We start from the raw sequence: 14340 nt of genomic DNA, 5'->3' as shown, positions 1-14340 counted from the left end.
ATATCTACTCCCAAGGAGCATATACTCCCAACGCATGGTTGTTTTCACCTATCCTGTGTTTTCACATCAGTACAGATGAAGGTGAGGAGACGAGGAGAAGAAACTAGTCTAGAGTTGGGACTATTGAGACGCACTCCGCCACGGTCACAAGTTTAGGGAGTTGAAGTTAGGTTCAGCTTTTCTACTGCTAGGTGTATTTCTTAGGAGGGCTGTTGAAAATGTGACAGAAACGCTGCGACGTGATCAACATTGCTTTTAAAAATAGTTTTTAATTGTTTTGTAGTACAGATGAAGGTGTATTTTAAATGGTAGAGAGGATCAAAACAACTGAAATTATTAAACTCTTACATAAGTGAAGTTCTTTCGCCATGGACGAGGCAATAGCGATTATTTTGATATCCGTTGCGATGTTTTTGGGATGTTTTCTGTTAGGTTTGATTCCACTTTCGATCAACTTTTCTGAGGTAAGTCATTTAATTCTCAACATTATATTCCCTCCATTTCCCTCCCTTCGCTGTACTTCCTCCTATGGTCTCTTCTCCCCGATGCCTATCCATGCCAAAGTTGTCTCAAAGCTGTCAACGTTTTCTCAAACTTGTCTGATATATAAACAGTGCATTCGGAAAGTATTCAGACCCCTTGATTTGTTTTTCCACATCTTGTTACGGTACAGCCTTATTTAAAAATGGTTTAAATAAATACAAATCCTCAGCAATCTACACACAATACCCCATAATGACATATCGAAAAAAAACAGGTTTTTAGAAATTTTAGCACATTTATTAAATAAAAAAACAGAAATAACTTATCTACATACAGTACCAGTCATACGTTTGGACACACCTACTCATTCAAGGGTTTTTCTTTATTTTTTTAAAAACTATTTTCTACATTGTAGAATAATAGTGAAGACATCAAAACTATGAAATAACACATATGGAATCATGTAGTAACCAAAAAAGTGTTAAACAAATGAAAATATATTTTATATTTGAGATTCTTCAAATAGCCACACTTTGCCTTGAAGACAGCTTTGCACACTTTGGCATTCTCTCAACCAGCTTCACCTGGAATGCTTTTCCAACAGTCTTGAAGGAGTTCCCACAAATGCTGAGCACTTGTTGGCTGCTTTTCCTTCACTCTGCTGTCCGACTCAACTCAAACCATCTCAATTGGGTTGAGGTCAGGGGATTGTGAAGGCCAGGTCATCGGATGCAGCACTCCATCGCTCTCCTGCTTGGTAAAATAGCCCTTACACAGCCTGAAGGTGTGTTGGGTCATTGTCCTGTTGAAAAACAAATGATAGTCCCACTAAGCCCAAACCAGATGGGATGGCGTATCGCTGCAGAATGTTGTGGTAGCCATGCTGGTTAAGTGTGCCTTGAATTCTAAATAAATCACAGACAGTGTCACCAGCAAAGCACCCCCACACCATAACACCTCCTCCTCCATGCTTTACGGTGGGAACCACACATGTTGAGATCATCCGTTCACCCACACCGTGTCTCACAAAGACACGGCGGTTGGAAACAAAAATCTCAAATTTGGACTCCAGACCAAAGGACAAATTTCCACCGGTCTAATGTCCATTGCTCATGTTTCTTGGCCCAAGCAGGTCTCTTCTTCTTATTGGTGTCCTTTAGTAGTGGTTTCTTTGCAGCAATTCGACCATGAAGGCCTGATTCACACAGTCCCCTCTGAACAGTTGATGTTGAGATGTGTCTGTGACTTGAACTCTGTGAAGCATTTATTTGGGCTGAATTTCTGAGGCTGGTAACTCTAATGAACTTATCCTCTGCAGCAGAGGTAACTCTGGGTCTTCCATTTCTGTGGCGGTCCTCATGAGAGCCAGTTTCATCTTAGCGCTTGATGGTTTTTGCGACTGCACTTGAAGAAACATTCAAAGCGCTTGAGATTTTCCGTATAGACTGACCTTCATGTCTTAAAGTAATGATGGACTGTCGTTTCTCTTTGCTTATTTGAGCTGTTCTTGACATAATATGGACTTGGTCTTTTACCAAATAGGGCTATCTTCTGTATACCCCCCTACCTTGTCACAACACAGCTGATTGGCTCAAATGCATTAAGAAGGAAAAATATTCCACAAATTAACTTTTAAGAAGGCACACCTGTTAATTTAAATACATTCTAGGTGATTACCTCATGAAGCTGGTTGAGAGAATGCCAAGAGTGTGCAAAGCTGTCTTCAAGGCAAAGGGTGGCTATTTGAAGAATCTCAAATATAACATATATTTTCACTTGTTTAACACTTTTTGGGTTACTACATGATTCCATATGTGTTATTTCATAGTTTTGATGTCTTCACTATTATTCTACAATGTAAAAAAATAGTAACAATAAAGAAAAACACTTGAATGAGTAGGTGTGTCCAAACTTTTGACTGGTACTGTAAGTATGTATTCAGACCCTTTGCAATGAGACTCGAAATTGAGCTCAGGTGCATCCTGTTTCCATTGATCATCCTTGAGATGTTTCTCATTAGAGTCCATCTGTGGTAAATACAATTGATTGGACATGATTTGGAAAGGCAAACACCTGTCTATATACGGTCTCAACGTTGCGGGTGCATGTCAGAGCAAAAACCAAGCCATGAGGTCGAAGTAATTGTCCGTAGAGCACCGAGACATGATTGTGTCGAGGCACAGATCTGGGGAAGGGTACTAAAACATTTTTGCAGTATTGAACGTCCCCAAGAACACGGTGGCCTCCATCATTGTTGAATGGAAGAAGTTTGTAACCACCAAGACTCTTCCTAGAGCTGGCCGCCCGGCCAAACTGAGCAATCGGGAGAGAAGGGCCTTGGTCAGGGAGGTGACCAAGAACCTGATGGGCACTTAAGAGTTCCTCAGTGGAGATGGGAGAACATTCCAGAAGGACAACCGTCTCTGCAGCATTCCACCAACCAGGCCTTTATGGTAGAGTGGCCAGACGGAAGCCACTCCTCAGTAAAAGGCACATGACAGCCCACTTGGAGTTTGCCAAAAGGCACCTAAAAACTCTCAGACCATGAGAAACAAGATTATCTGGTCTGATGAAACCAAGATTTAACTCTTTGGCCTGAATGCCAAGCGTCACGTCTGGAGGAAACCTGGCACCATCCATACGGTGAAGCACGGTGGTGGCAGCATCATGCTGTGGGGATGTTTTCCAGCGGCAGGGACTGGGAGACTAGTCAGGATCTAGGGAAAGATGAACGGAGCAAAGTACAGAGAGATCCTTGATGAAATCCTGCTCCAGAGCGCTCAGAACCTCAGACTGGGGTGAAGATTCACCTTCCAACAGGACAACGACCCTAAGCACACAGCCAAGACAACGCAGTAGTGGCTTTGAGACAAGTCTCAGAATGTCCTTTAGTGGCCCAGCCAGAGCCCGGACTTGAACCCGATCAAACATCTCTGGAGAGACCTGAAAATAGCTGTGCAGCGATGCTCCCCATCCAACCTTACAGAGCTTGAGAGGATCTGCAGAGAAGAATGGGAGAAACTCCCCAAATACAGGTGTGCCAAGCTTGAGGCTGTAATCGCTGCCAACGGCGCTTCAACAAAGTACTGAGGAAAGGGTCTGAATACTTATGTAAATGTTATTTTAAAAAAATGTTTAATACATTTGCACACAAAAAATAATAATACTGTTTTTGCTTTGTAATTCAAATCAAATAAAATGGGATTGGTCACATACACATACAGTGGGGAAAAAAAGTATTTAGTCAGCCACCAATTGTGCAAGTTCTCCCACTTAAAAAGATGAGAGAGGCCTGTAATTTTCATCATAGGTACACGTCAACTATGACAGACAAAATGAGATTTTATTTCTCCAGAAAATCACATTGTAGGATTTTTAATGAATTTATTTGCAAATTATGGTGGAAAATAAGTATTTGGTCAATAACAAAAGTTTCTCAATACTTTGTTATATACCCTTTGTTGGCAATGACACAGGTCAAACGTTTTCTGTAAGTCTTCACAAGGTTTTCACACACTGTTGCTGGTATTTCGGTCCATTCCTCCATGCAGATCTCCTCTAGAGCAGTGATGTTTTGGGACTGTTGCTGGGCAACACAGACTTTCAACTCCCTCCAAAGATTTTCTATGGGGTTGAGATCTGGAGACTGGCTAGGCCACTCCAGGACCTTGAAATGATTCTTATGAAGCCACTCCTTCGTTGCCCGGGCGGTGTGTTTGGGATCATTGTCATGCTGAAAGACCCAGCCACGTTTCATCTTCAATGCCCTTGCTGATGGAAGGAGGTTTTCACTCAAAATCTCACGATACATGGCCCCATTCATTCTTTCCTTTACACGGATCAGTCGTCCTGGTCCCTTTGCAGAAAAACAGCCCCAAAGCATGATGTTTCCACCCCCATGCTTCAAAGTAGGTATGGTGTTCTTTGGATGCAACTCAGCATTCATTGTCCTCCAAACACGACGAGTTGAGTTTTTACCAAAAAGTTATATTTTGGTTTAACCTGACCATATGACATTCTCCCAATCCTCTTCTGGATCATCCAAATGCACTCTAGCAAACTTCAGACGGGCCTGGACATGTACTGGCTTAAGCAGGGGGACACGTCTGGCACTGCAGGATTTGAGTCCCTGGCGGCGTAGTGTGTTACTGATGGTAGGCTTTGTTACTTTGGTCCCAGCTCTCTGCAGGTCATTCACTAGGTCCCCCCCGTGTGGTTCTGGGATTTTTGCTCACCGTTCTTGTGATCATTTTGACCCCACGGGGTGAAATCTTGCATGGAGCCCCAGATCGAGGGAGATTATCAGTGGTCTTTTATGTCTTCCATTTCCTAATAATTGCTCCCACAGTTGATTTCTTCAAACCAAGCTGCTTACCTATTGCAGATTCAGTCTTCCCAGCCTGGTGCAGGTCTACAATTTTGTTTCTGGTGTCCTTTGACAGCTCTTTGGTCTTGGCCATAGTGGAGTTTGGAGTGTGACTGTTTGAGGTTGTGGACAGGTGTCTTTTATACTGATAACAAGTTCAAACAGGTGCCATTAATACAGGTAACGAGTGGAGGACAGAGGTGCCTCTTAAAGAAGAAGTTACAGGTCTGTGAGAGCCAGAAAAATCTTGCTAGTTTCTAGGTGACCAAATACTTATTTTCCACCATAATTTGCAAATAAATTCATAAAAAATCCTACAATGTGATTTTCTGGATTTTTTCCCCTCAATTTCTCTGTCATAGTTGACGTGTACCTATGATGAAAATTACAGGCCTCTCTCATCTTTTTAAGTGGGACAACTTGCACAATTGGTGGCTGACTAAATACTTTTTTCCCCACTGTATTTAGCATATGTTATTGCGGGTGTAGTGAAATGCTTGTGTCCCTAGCTCCAACAGTGCAGTAGTATCTAACAATTCACAACAATACACACATCTAAAAGTAAAATAATGCAATTAAGAAATGTCTGTGCCAGTCTTGACGCCTTAACACTCTGCCATAAATTAGAGAGGAGGTGAATCTATTTTACATTTACATTTACGTCATTTAGCAGACGCTCTTATCCAGAGCGACTTACAAATTGGTGCATTCACCCTATAGCTAGTGTGATAACCACTTTACAAATTGTTTTTTCTAATTATTAATTTTCTTTTTTTCTTTTTTTCTTTTTTTTATTTTTATTTTTTTAATCTATTTTTTTAAATTTTATTATTTTTTTCGTTATTTGATTTTTTTTAATTTTTAATTTTTGATAATTTTTATATATATTTTTTATTTTTACTTTTATCTATCTCTGACCCTCTACTATGGTGAAAGGAACGTCCTTTGTTTCAGAGACTTTTGCCGCCCAAAACGTTTCCGTCCAAAAAGTAAACACTGGAACAATATTCCTAACATCCAAATGTTTGTAATGGTCAGTGGGGATCTTAACACTAATGTCATATTGTTTATTATTTTGTGATGTCATAAAAAATGTTACGTTGTGCAACTAAGATAAAGGATGTCTGTGAAGATAGGAATGTGATTTAAATTTTTGCCCAGTCAGTAGCCACGCCCGAGGGGCTCAGAAAGATTAAACCAATTTGTGTGGTACGGATTGATCAGTAAAGGCTGGGGTTTGTGCGGATGCAAGAACTATGCGATGTTCAGAATGATTTGATATGAGGTAGTGACTAATAAGTGAATGTTATTGACGTAAGAGATGTCCACATATCTTCTAGAGTTAATTCGGGAACTCGTTAAACAAATTATCCTGTGGTACCCCAAATCCTAATGAGTTTAGTTACATTATTAATTTAATCGGGTAACAATTAAACATAGTTAATTAGAGAAATACAAGTCATCAGATTAATATTAAGTCACGTCACGACACATTATTAAAGTGACTAGTGTTCCATTATTAAAGTGGCCAGTGATTCCATGTCTATGTACTGTATATAGGGCAGCAGCCTCTAAGGTGCAGGGTTGAGTAGCCGGGTGGTACCCGGCTAGTGATGGCTATTTAACAATCTGATGGCCTTGATATAGGAGCTGTTTTTCAGTCTCTCGGTCCCAGCTTTGATGCACCTGTACTGACCTCCCCTTCTGGATGGTAGCGGGGGGAACAGGCCGTGGCTTGGGTGGTTGATGTCTTTGATGATCTTTTTGGTCTTCCTGTGACATCGGGTGCTGTAGGTGTCTTGGAGGGCGGGTAGTTTGCCCCCAGTGATGCGTTGGCAGGACCGTACCACCCTCTGGAGAGCCCTGCGGTTATGGGCGGTGCAGTTGCTGTACCAGGCGGTGATACAGCCCGACAGGATGCTCTCAATTGTGTATCTGTAAAAGTTTCTGAGGGTCTTAGGGGCCAAGCCAGATTTCTTCAGCCTCCTGAGGTTGAAGAGGCGCTGTTGTGCCTTCTTCACCACACTGTCTGTGTGGGGGGACCATTTCAGATTGTCAATGATGCGTACGCCGAGGAACTTGAAGCTTTCCACCTTCTCCACTGCGGTCCCGTCGATGTGGATAGGGGCGTGCTCCCTCTGCTGTTTCCTGAAGTCCACGATCAGCTCCTTCGTTTTGTTGATATTGAGTGAGAGGTTATTTTCCTGGCACCACACTCCCAGAGCCCTCACCTCCTCCCTGTAGGCTGTCTCATCATTGTTGGCAATCAAGCCTACTACTGTTGTGTCGTCTGCAAACTTGATGATTGAGTTGGAGGCGTGCGTGGCCACGCAGTCATGGGTGAACAGGGAGTACAGGAGGGGGCTGAGCATGCACCCTTGTGGGGCCCCTCTGTTGAGGATCAGCGAAGTGGAGGTGTTATTTCCTACCTTCACCACCTGGGGGCGGCCCGTCAGGAAGTCCACGACCCAGTTGCACAGGGCGGGGTTCAGACCCAGGGCCTCGAGCTTAATGGTGAACTTGGAGGGTACTATGGTGTTGAATGCTGAGATATAGTCAATGAACAGCATTCTTACATAGGTATTCCTCTTGTCCAGATGGGATAGGGCAGGGTGCAGTGTGATGGAGATTGCATCATCTGTGGATCTATTGAGGCATTATGCAAATGTAAGTGGGTGTAGGGTGTCAGGTAAGGTAGAGGTGATATGATCCTTAAGTCTCAAAGCACTTCATGATGACAGAAGTGAGTGCTACGGGGCGATAGTCATTTAGTTCAGTTACCTTTGCTTTCTTGGGTACAGGAACAATGGTGGACATCTTGAAGCAAGTGGGGACAGCAGACTGGGATAGGGAGAGATTGAATATGTCCGTAAACACTCCAGCCAGCTGGTCTGTGCATGCTCTGAGGACGCGGCTAGGGATGCCGTCTGGGCCGGCAGCCTTGTGAGTGTTAACACAATTAAATATCTTACTCACGTCGGCCACGGAGAAGGAGAGCCCACAGTCCTTGGGAGCGGCCCGCATCATTGGCACTGTGTTATCCTCAAAGCGGGCGAAGAAGGTGTTTAGCTTGTCTGGGAGCAAGACATCGGTGTCCGCGACGTGGCTGGTTTTCCCTTTGTAATCCGTGATTGTCTGTAGACCCTGCCACATACGTCTCGTGTCTGAGCCGTTGAATTGCGACTCCACTTTGTCTCTGTACTGACGTTTTGCCTGTTTAATTGCCTTACGGAGGGAATAACTACACTGTTTGTATTCAACCATATTCTCAGTCACCTTGCCATGGTTAAATGCGGTGGTTCGTGCTTTCAGTTTTGCGTGAATGCTGCCATCTATCCACAGTTTCTGGTTTGGGTAGGTTTTAATAGTCACCGTGGGAACAACATCCCCTATACACTTCCTGATGAACTCAGTCACCGTGTCCGTGTAAGCATCAACGTTATTCTCAGAGGCTACCCCCGGAACATATCCCAGTCCGTGTGATCAAAACAATCTTGACGCATGTATTCTGATTGGTCAGACCAGCGTTCAATAGACCTTAGCACGGGTACTTCCTGTTAGAGTTTCTGCCTATAGGAAGGCAGAAGCAAAATGGAGTCGTGATCTGATTTGCCGGGGGAGTGCCTTGCAGGCATTTCGAAAGGGGGAGTAGCAGGGATCGAGTGTTTTACCAGAGTGAGTACTACGGTCAATGTGTTGGTAGGACTTCGGTAGCGTTTTCCTCAAATTTGTTTTGTTAAAATCCCCAGCTACAATAAATGCGGCCTCAGGATATTTTGTTTCCAGTTTGCATAAAGTCCAGTGTAGTTCCTTGAGGGTCGTCGTGGTATCGGCTTGAGGGGGAATTATACACGGCTGTGACTATAACTGAAGAGAATTCTCTTGGGAGGTAATACGGTCTGCATTTAATTGTGAGGTATTCTAGGTCGGGTGAACAAAAGGACTTGAGTTTCTGTATGTTACTACAATTACATCATGAGTTGTTAATCATGAAACATACACCCCCGCCTTTCTTCTTCCCGGAGAGTTCTTTATTCCTGTCTGCGCGATGAACTGAGAACCCAGCTGGCTGTATGGACGGGGACAGTGTATCCCAAGAGAGCCATGATTCCATGAAACAGAATATGTGTGTAGATTGATGAGGGGGAAAAAAATAATTATATACATTTTTAGTATAAAATGTGGAAAAAGTCAAGGGTTCTGAATACTTTCCGAATGCACTGTATATAGTGGTCTCTGCTATGGGATCCGCTCCCACATTATTTTGTGAACATTCAATAGATAGCCAGTGTTTACCCTAGGATTTTTTTCAGCAGCGGTGGCATGGTAGTGGGCATGGCCAATGGAATGGTTTTAGAGGCCTTCCTCTTGGCCTCAGAGACAAAATGTTGTTTTAAAGTCAGTTTCCTGCAATTCTACACATTTTGTCATTGGGCTGAGAAAACATTGCAGTTTCAAAGCTTTTTTCCTGTAATTCTACACATTTCGCCATTGGGGTTGAGAGACAATTGTCAGTTTTAAAGCTAATTTCCTTCAAATATACACATTCTGCCATGGCTTATGCTTTGTTCTTATGTTATCTGAGTGAGTCAAACATTATAACAAAATCAATGCCCCCCCCCCGCCTTCATTCAATATTTAAAAAATATCATTCTAAATGTATCAGAATCTTCAGAAGGTTCAATATTTGTCAACATGTGATTGCTACAATTTGTTGTTACCTTAAAAAATATTAAATAACAGTCATAAATAGGCTGCCAACTGGATTCTCTATAACCAGTTTGAATTTATGACTTTATAAAAAAAAATGTTAAATTGGAAATGTAACATTTGTTCCCCCTCTCCCTCCTAGAACAAACAACAGTTAGTCAGTGTGTTTGTATAATAATGTGTGTGTGTGTGTGTGTTTGTGTGGTGTGTGTGGTGTGTGTGTGGTGTGTGTGTGTGTGTGTGGTGTGTGTGTGTGTGTGTGTGTGTCCGTGTGTCCCTTTCTCTCCAAACAGAAAAGCCTGCAGTTTGTCAGTATATTCGGGGCAGGTCTTCTCTGTGGCACCGCTCTAGCTATTATCCTCCCTGAGGGGGTGGAACTGCTGGAAGAGTCGTGGAGAGGTGAGGGGTACCAGACATAATGTAATGGGCTTTGTGGGTTAAGACCCAGGGTCAAGACATCAGCGACAGCAAGGCGCAACAACTCACTGTAGGCTAGATCCCTGTTGTTGAGTTTGTACGGGCACATAGTCCCTGGATTGCAGCTATATTGCTGCTATAAGTAGTCAGGAGTCCTCTAAGGGTTAACTGTTCATTATGTATGGAGCTGTATGTGTTATGGACCTTCAAAAAAGAAAACATTCAGTAGCCCCTCAGCCCGCCCTGCTCTGTAATTCACGTATGTGTTTACAAGCACCTCACCGTCAGACGAAGCCCCCCCACACAAAGCAAAGGCAGGGCTTGACATGTGTGAGTCAGAGGCCGTGTCTGTGGTGTCGGGTTTGGCTGTGGTGTCGGGTTGGCTGTGGTGTCGGGTTGGCTGTGGTGTCAGGTTGGCTGTGGTGTCGGGTTGGCTGTGGTGTCGGGTTGGCTGTGGTGTCGGGTTGGCTGTGGTGTCGGGTTGGCTGTGGTGTCGGGTTGGCTGTGGTGTCGGGTTTGGCTGTGGTGTCGGGTTTGGCTGTGGTGTCGGGTTTGGCTGTGGTGTCGGGTTGGCTGTGGTGTCGGGTTGGCTGTGGTGTCGGGTTGGCTGTGGTGTCGGGTTGGCTGTGGTGTCGGGTTGGCTGTGGTGTCGGGTTGGCTGTGGTGTCGGGTTGGCTGTGGTGTCGGGTTGGCTGTGGTGTCGGGTTGGCTGTGGTGTCGGGTTGGCTGTGGTGTGATGGTGTGCAACATTACAATTAGGCACACAACCAAATACTTTTTATGTCTTTATGAAATAATTTCCTCCAGGGCTCGAAATTAAGGGCGTCCCGTTGTCCCTCGGATGATAAAAAAATATGTCTACGGTTCAAAACAGACTCTGGGAAAGTTCTGGGATGACAGATTTTCAAAATTCAAACAACCATTCATACAAAAAAAGTTTTTAAAAAAGCTATGAGGCTGATGCAACAGATCAGACTGTTTAGCTTAAAATGTTGATAGTTGTATTTCTTCATATTATAAACTCAACAGTGAGCACATGGCTGAAGGCTATTACAGGCCTACACGCGAATGTTCCAATATGCAATAAGCGGGAAAACACCATTCTCAAAAGAGCACCACCTACGCCAGCGGTTTCACGTGCCAGATATAGCAACAACCTATGATGGCCCTTACGGAAGAAAACACATGAATTTCACGTGATCACATGTGAAGTGTTCCAAAAACACGTTTTCACATGATTGTCCTCATGTGAAATCATGTGGCTTTTCTGTAAGGGGGGTTACTAATAATATATTATGTCTAGGATTATGCCTTTGGCTGTCACGACTTCGGCCGAGGCTGCCTCCCCTCCTTGTTCGGGCAGGCTTCGGCGTTCGTCGTCACCGGAGTACTAACCACTGCCGCCCCAATCAACATCACAATTGTCTTGTCTCGTTATCACACACACCTGGTTCTAATCCCCTAATTAATCTGTGTATAAGTGTTCCCTCTGCCCACTTGTCCTTGTGGGGTGATTGTTTATTGTGAAGGTTAGTGGAGCTTGTGTATTTTGTATCGACGGGAGTATTTTCCTGTGTGCCTTGTATTTTCCAGTGCACCTGTTTTGTGCCCTGGAGTATGTTTGACGCAGTTCTGCGTAAACCTGTATTTTGTGGATTAAATCCTGTTATTCTGTGATATCCCTCCTGCGCCTGACTCCTTCAACACCACCTCATCACATTGGCTGCTGGACAATAAAATAACATTGATTTGAAAACCATTAGAACATGAGAAAAATGCTGGTTTTCAATGGCATATTAAGATTAAGTGGTTATAAGATAATTCCCTCAACATTTCTATGGTTGTATTTTGGCTAGGCCAGGCTAGGCTAGCCTATTTTGAAACAAGATAAGACATGCTTCATAAAAGGACATAAAACATCCAGGTTTTAAATCATTAAGTTGATGGTTAAATAGTTTCCGAATTCTGACCGCCTCCTCTCAGATTCAAGGTGGGTGATGTGAGGTGCTCAACAGGCACAGTCCTTCACTCTCTGGTCTTGTGACCATTTGATCTGAACAAACTGTGCGTCGAGTACTGTATGTCGACAGAATCAAGCCTTTAGACGTTAATGTTATTTATCCTTCATTGTATTTGTCAAACATAACTGGTGTTTAACCTATATTTATGTAATTAAAAGTCTCATTAAAGTTTGGCTACATTTTTACGTGTCCTGGACAAGAGGACAAGCGTTAATGTCGAGCTCTGAAAGGGCCTCATGAATGAAGGGCACTTCAGGAATAAATCGGGCGTTGAAATGAAAATTACCTTGGTGGCCTCTATTTATCTATGCATGTGTATGGGCGGCAGGTAGTTTAGTGGTTAAGAGCGTTGTGCCAGTAACCGAAAGGTTGCTGGTTCTAATCCCCGAGCCGACTAGGTGAGAAAATCTGTCGATGTGCTTTAAGTCGCTCTGGGTAAGAGCGTCTGCTAAATGACGTAAATGTATAATGTAGCAGATGTGAAATCCCTACATAGGGACCTTGGTTATAGCTCAGCTTGGACAGACAGGGAAAGAAGCATACTGTTACAACATTTCCAAGCTTTCACACAATTAATCTATGGATTGGTACTGTAGAATCTAGATGCACAACATAAAAGCTTTTTGTTTGGTTGAGTGTACCTGTCGATAAAAGTCTGTGTTTTAAGAAACCGTTCCTCTCCATGTTCTCTCCCCAGCCTCCTCCTGCTCTGTGGCCCCAGTAGGAGCCAATAAGAATGCCAGTGACGGTGGGGTCGGAGGTCAGCTCCAGGAGGCGGGCCCCCCAGCACGGTTCTTCATCGGGGTCTCCCTGGTCCTAGGGTTCACCCTCATGTTCCTGGTGGACCAGATCTGTAGCTACTACTCCATACTTGGTCAGTTATGCTCCGGGGTGAAGACCTAGCCCCTCCCTCTATTAGCATTAGCCTGTCCTATTGAAACCCACTGTGATGATGCTAACTTCCCTAGCGTTAATTTGGGCTAGTATTTATTTATTTTAATTTAATTTTACCTTTATTTAACTAGGCAAGTCGGTTAAAAACAAATTCTTATTTACAATGACGGCCTATCATTAGACTCATTGAAAACCTGCTCCAGGGTGAAGTTTCCCCTATGTACAGGGCTAGGACCAGCTTCCTCTCCCCCAATCCTACCTTAAACCATGAGTGGGAAAAAATGCTAAACTTATCCAAAATCAGCGTCTAGGGGCAACTTCACCCCCCCCCCCACTCCGATGAGTTACTACTTCCTGTACTGTAGCATCATATCTCCAGCTTGCTCCATGCAGGATCAGTTAGACCATGTGAACAAGGAAAACCCTGCGGCCGCTTCCTTAGGTTTGTGGTGCGTTGTCGTGACATTTTTACATTTTAGTCATTTAGCAGACGCTCTTATCCAGAGCGACTTACAGGAGCAATTAGGGTTAAGTGCCTTGCTCAAGGACACGTCGACAGATTTTTCACCTAGTCGGCTCGAGGATTAGAACCAGCGATCTTTCGGTTACTGGCACTACGCTCTTAACCACTAAGCTACCTGTCGTGACCAAAAGTAATCTGTTATAAAGAAGACAAGGAAGGTCTGCACTCAATAAAAAACACATTTAAAAAGAGGAAAATGTACTCCATATTTTCAGGACAAGTTACTTCTTATAGCATAATTCTCTAGACTGGTCCCAGATCTGTTTGTGCTGTGTTGCATAGCCAACTCCTATGGTCCATTGTTTGGCATGACAATGACCATACAAGTTGGCAAGAATGATCTGGGAGCACCAGGTCATACATTCTCCACATTTCACTCCTCTCCAAACCTCCTCTCCAAACCTCTCCAAACCTCTCTCCAAACCTCTTCAGACCTCACCAAACCTCTGCAAACCTCCTCTCCAAACCACCTCTCCAAACCTCGCCAAACCTTCATCCAAACCTTCATCCAAACCTCTTCAAAACTCACCAAAACTCCTCACCAAACCTCTTCAAACCTCACTAAACCTCTCCAAACCTCCTCACCAAACCTCCTCTCCAAACCTCCTCTCCAAACCTCACCAAACCTCCCCAAACCTCTCCAAACCTCCTCTCCAAATTACCTCTCAAAATCTCCTCTCCAAACCTCCTCTCCAAACCTTTGTCATTCTGCTACCATTCAGCAAGTCCACAAAGCTCATGTTGCTAACAGTTGATTGTGTTGTTATTCTAGATCCACGGACTGGAATGTCCAACAGGAGCAGCATCACAGCTACACTAGGACTGGTCTTCCATGCTGCTGGTAGGTAACACACAGACACACACACACACATACTACACACACACACACACACACACACACACACACACACACACACACACACACA

The 14340-nt window shown here is 43.8% G+C and overlaps 1 protein-coding gene across 1 annotated transcript in view; it reads left to right on the top strand.

Annotated features, from left to right (window-relative positions):
* The first annotated feature begins 201 nt into the window (after nt 1-201).
* The window catches only part of LOC121581916 (zinc transporter ZIP9-B-like), a 19455-nt gene continuing 5316 nt past the window's right edge, over nt 202-14340 (top strand). The window contains exons 1-4 of the mRNA XM_041897321.2: nt 202-464; nt 9853-9958; nt 12695-12871; nt 14187-14255. Coding sequence (XP_041753255.1) covers nt 369-464; nt 9853-9958; nt 12695-12871; nt 14187-14255 — 448 coding nt within the window. The 5' untranslated portion in view covers nt 202-368. The remainder of the gene's footprint in view (nt 465-9852; nt 9959-12694; nt 12872-14186; nt 14256-14340) is intronic.

The sequence above is a fragment of the Coregonus clupeaformis genome, chromosome 1, assembly GCF_020615455.1.
Source record: "Coregonus clupeaformis isolate EN_2021a chromosome 1, ASM2061545v1, whole genome shotgun sequence".
NCBI lineage: Eukaryota > Metazoa > Chordata > Actinopteri > Salmoniformes > Salmonidae > Coregonus > Coregonus clupeaformis.
The sequence above is the reverse complement of the archived record's forward strand: the minus strand, read 5'-3'. Positions and strand labels throughout refer to the sequence as shown.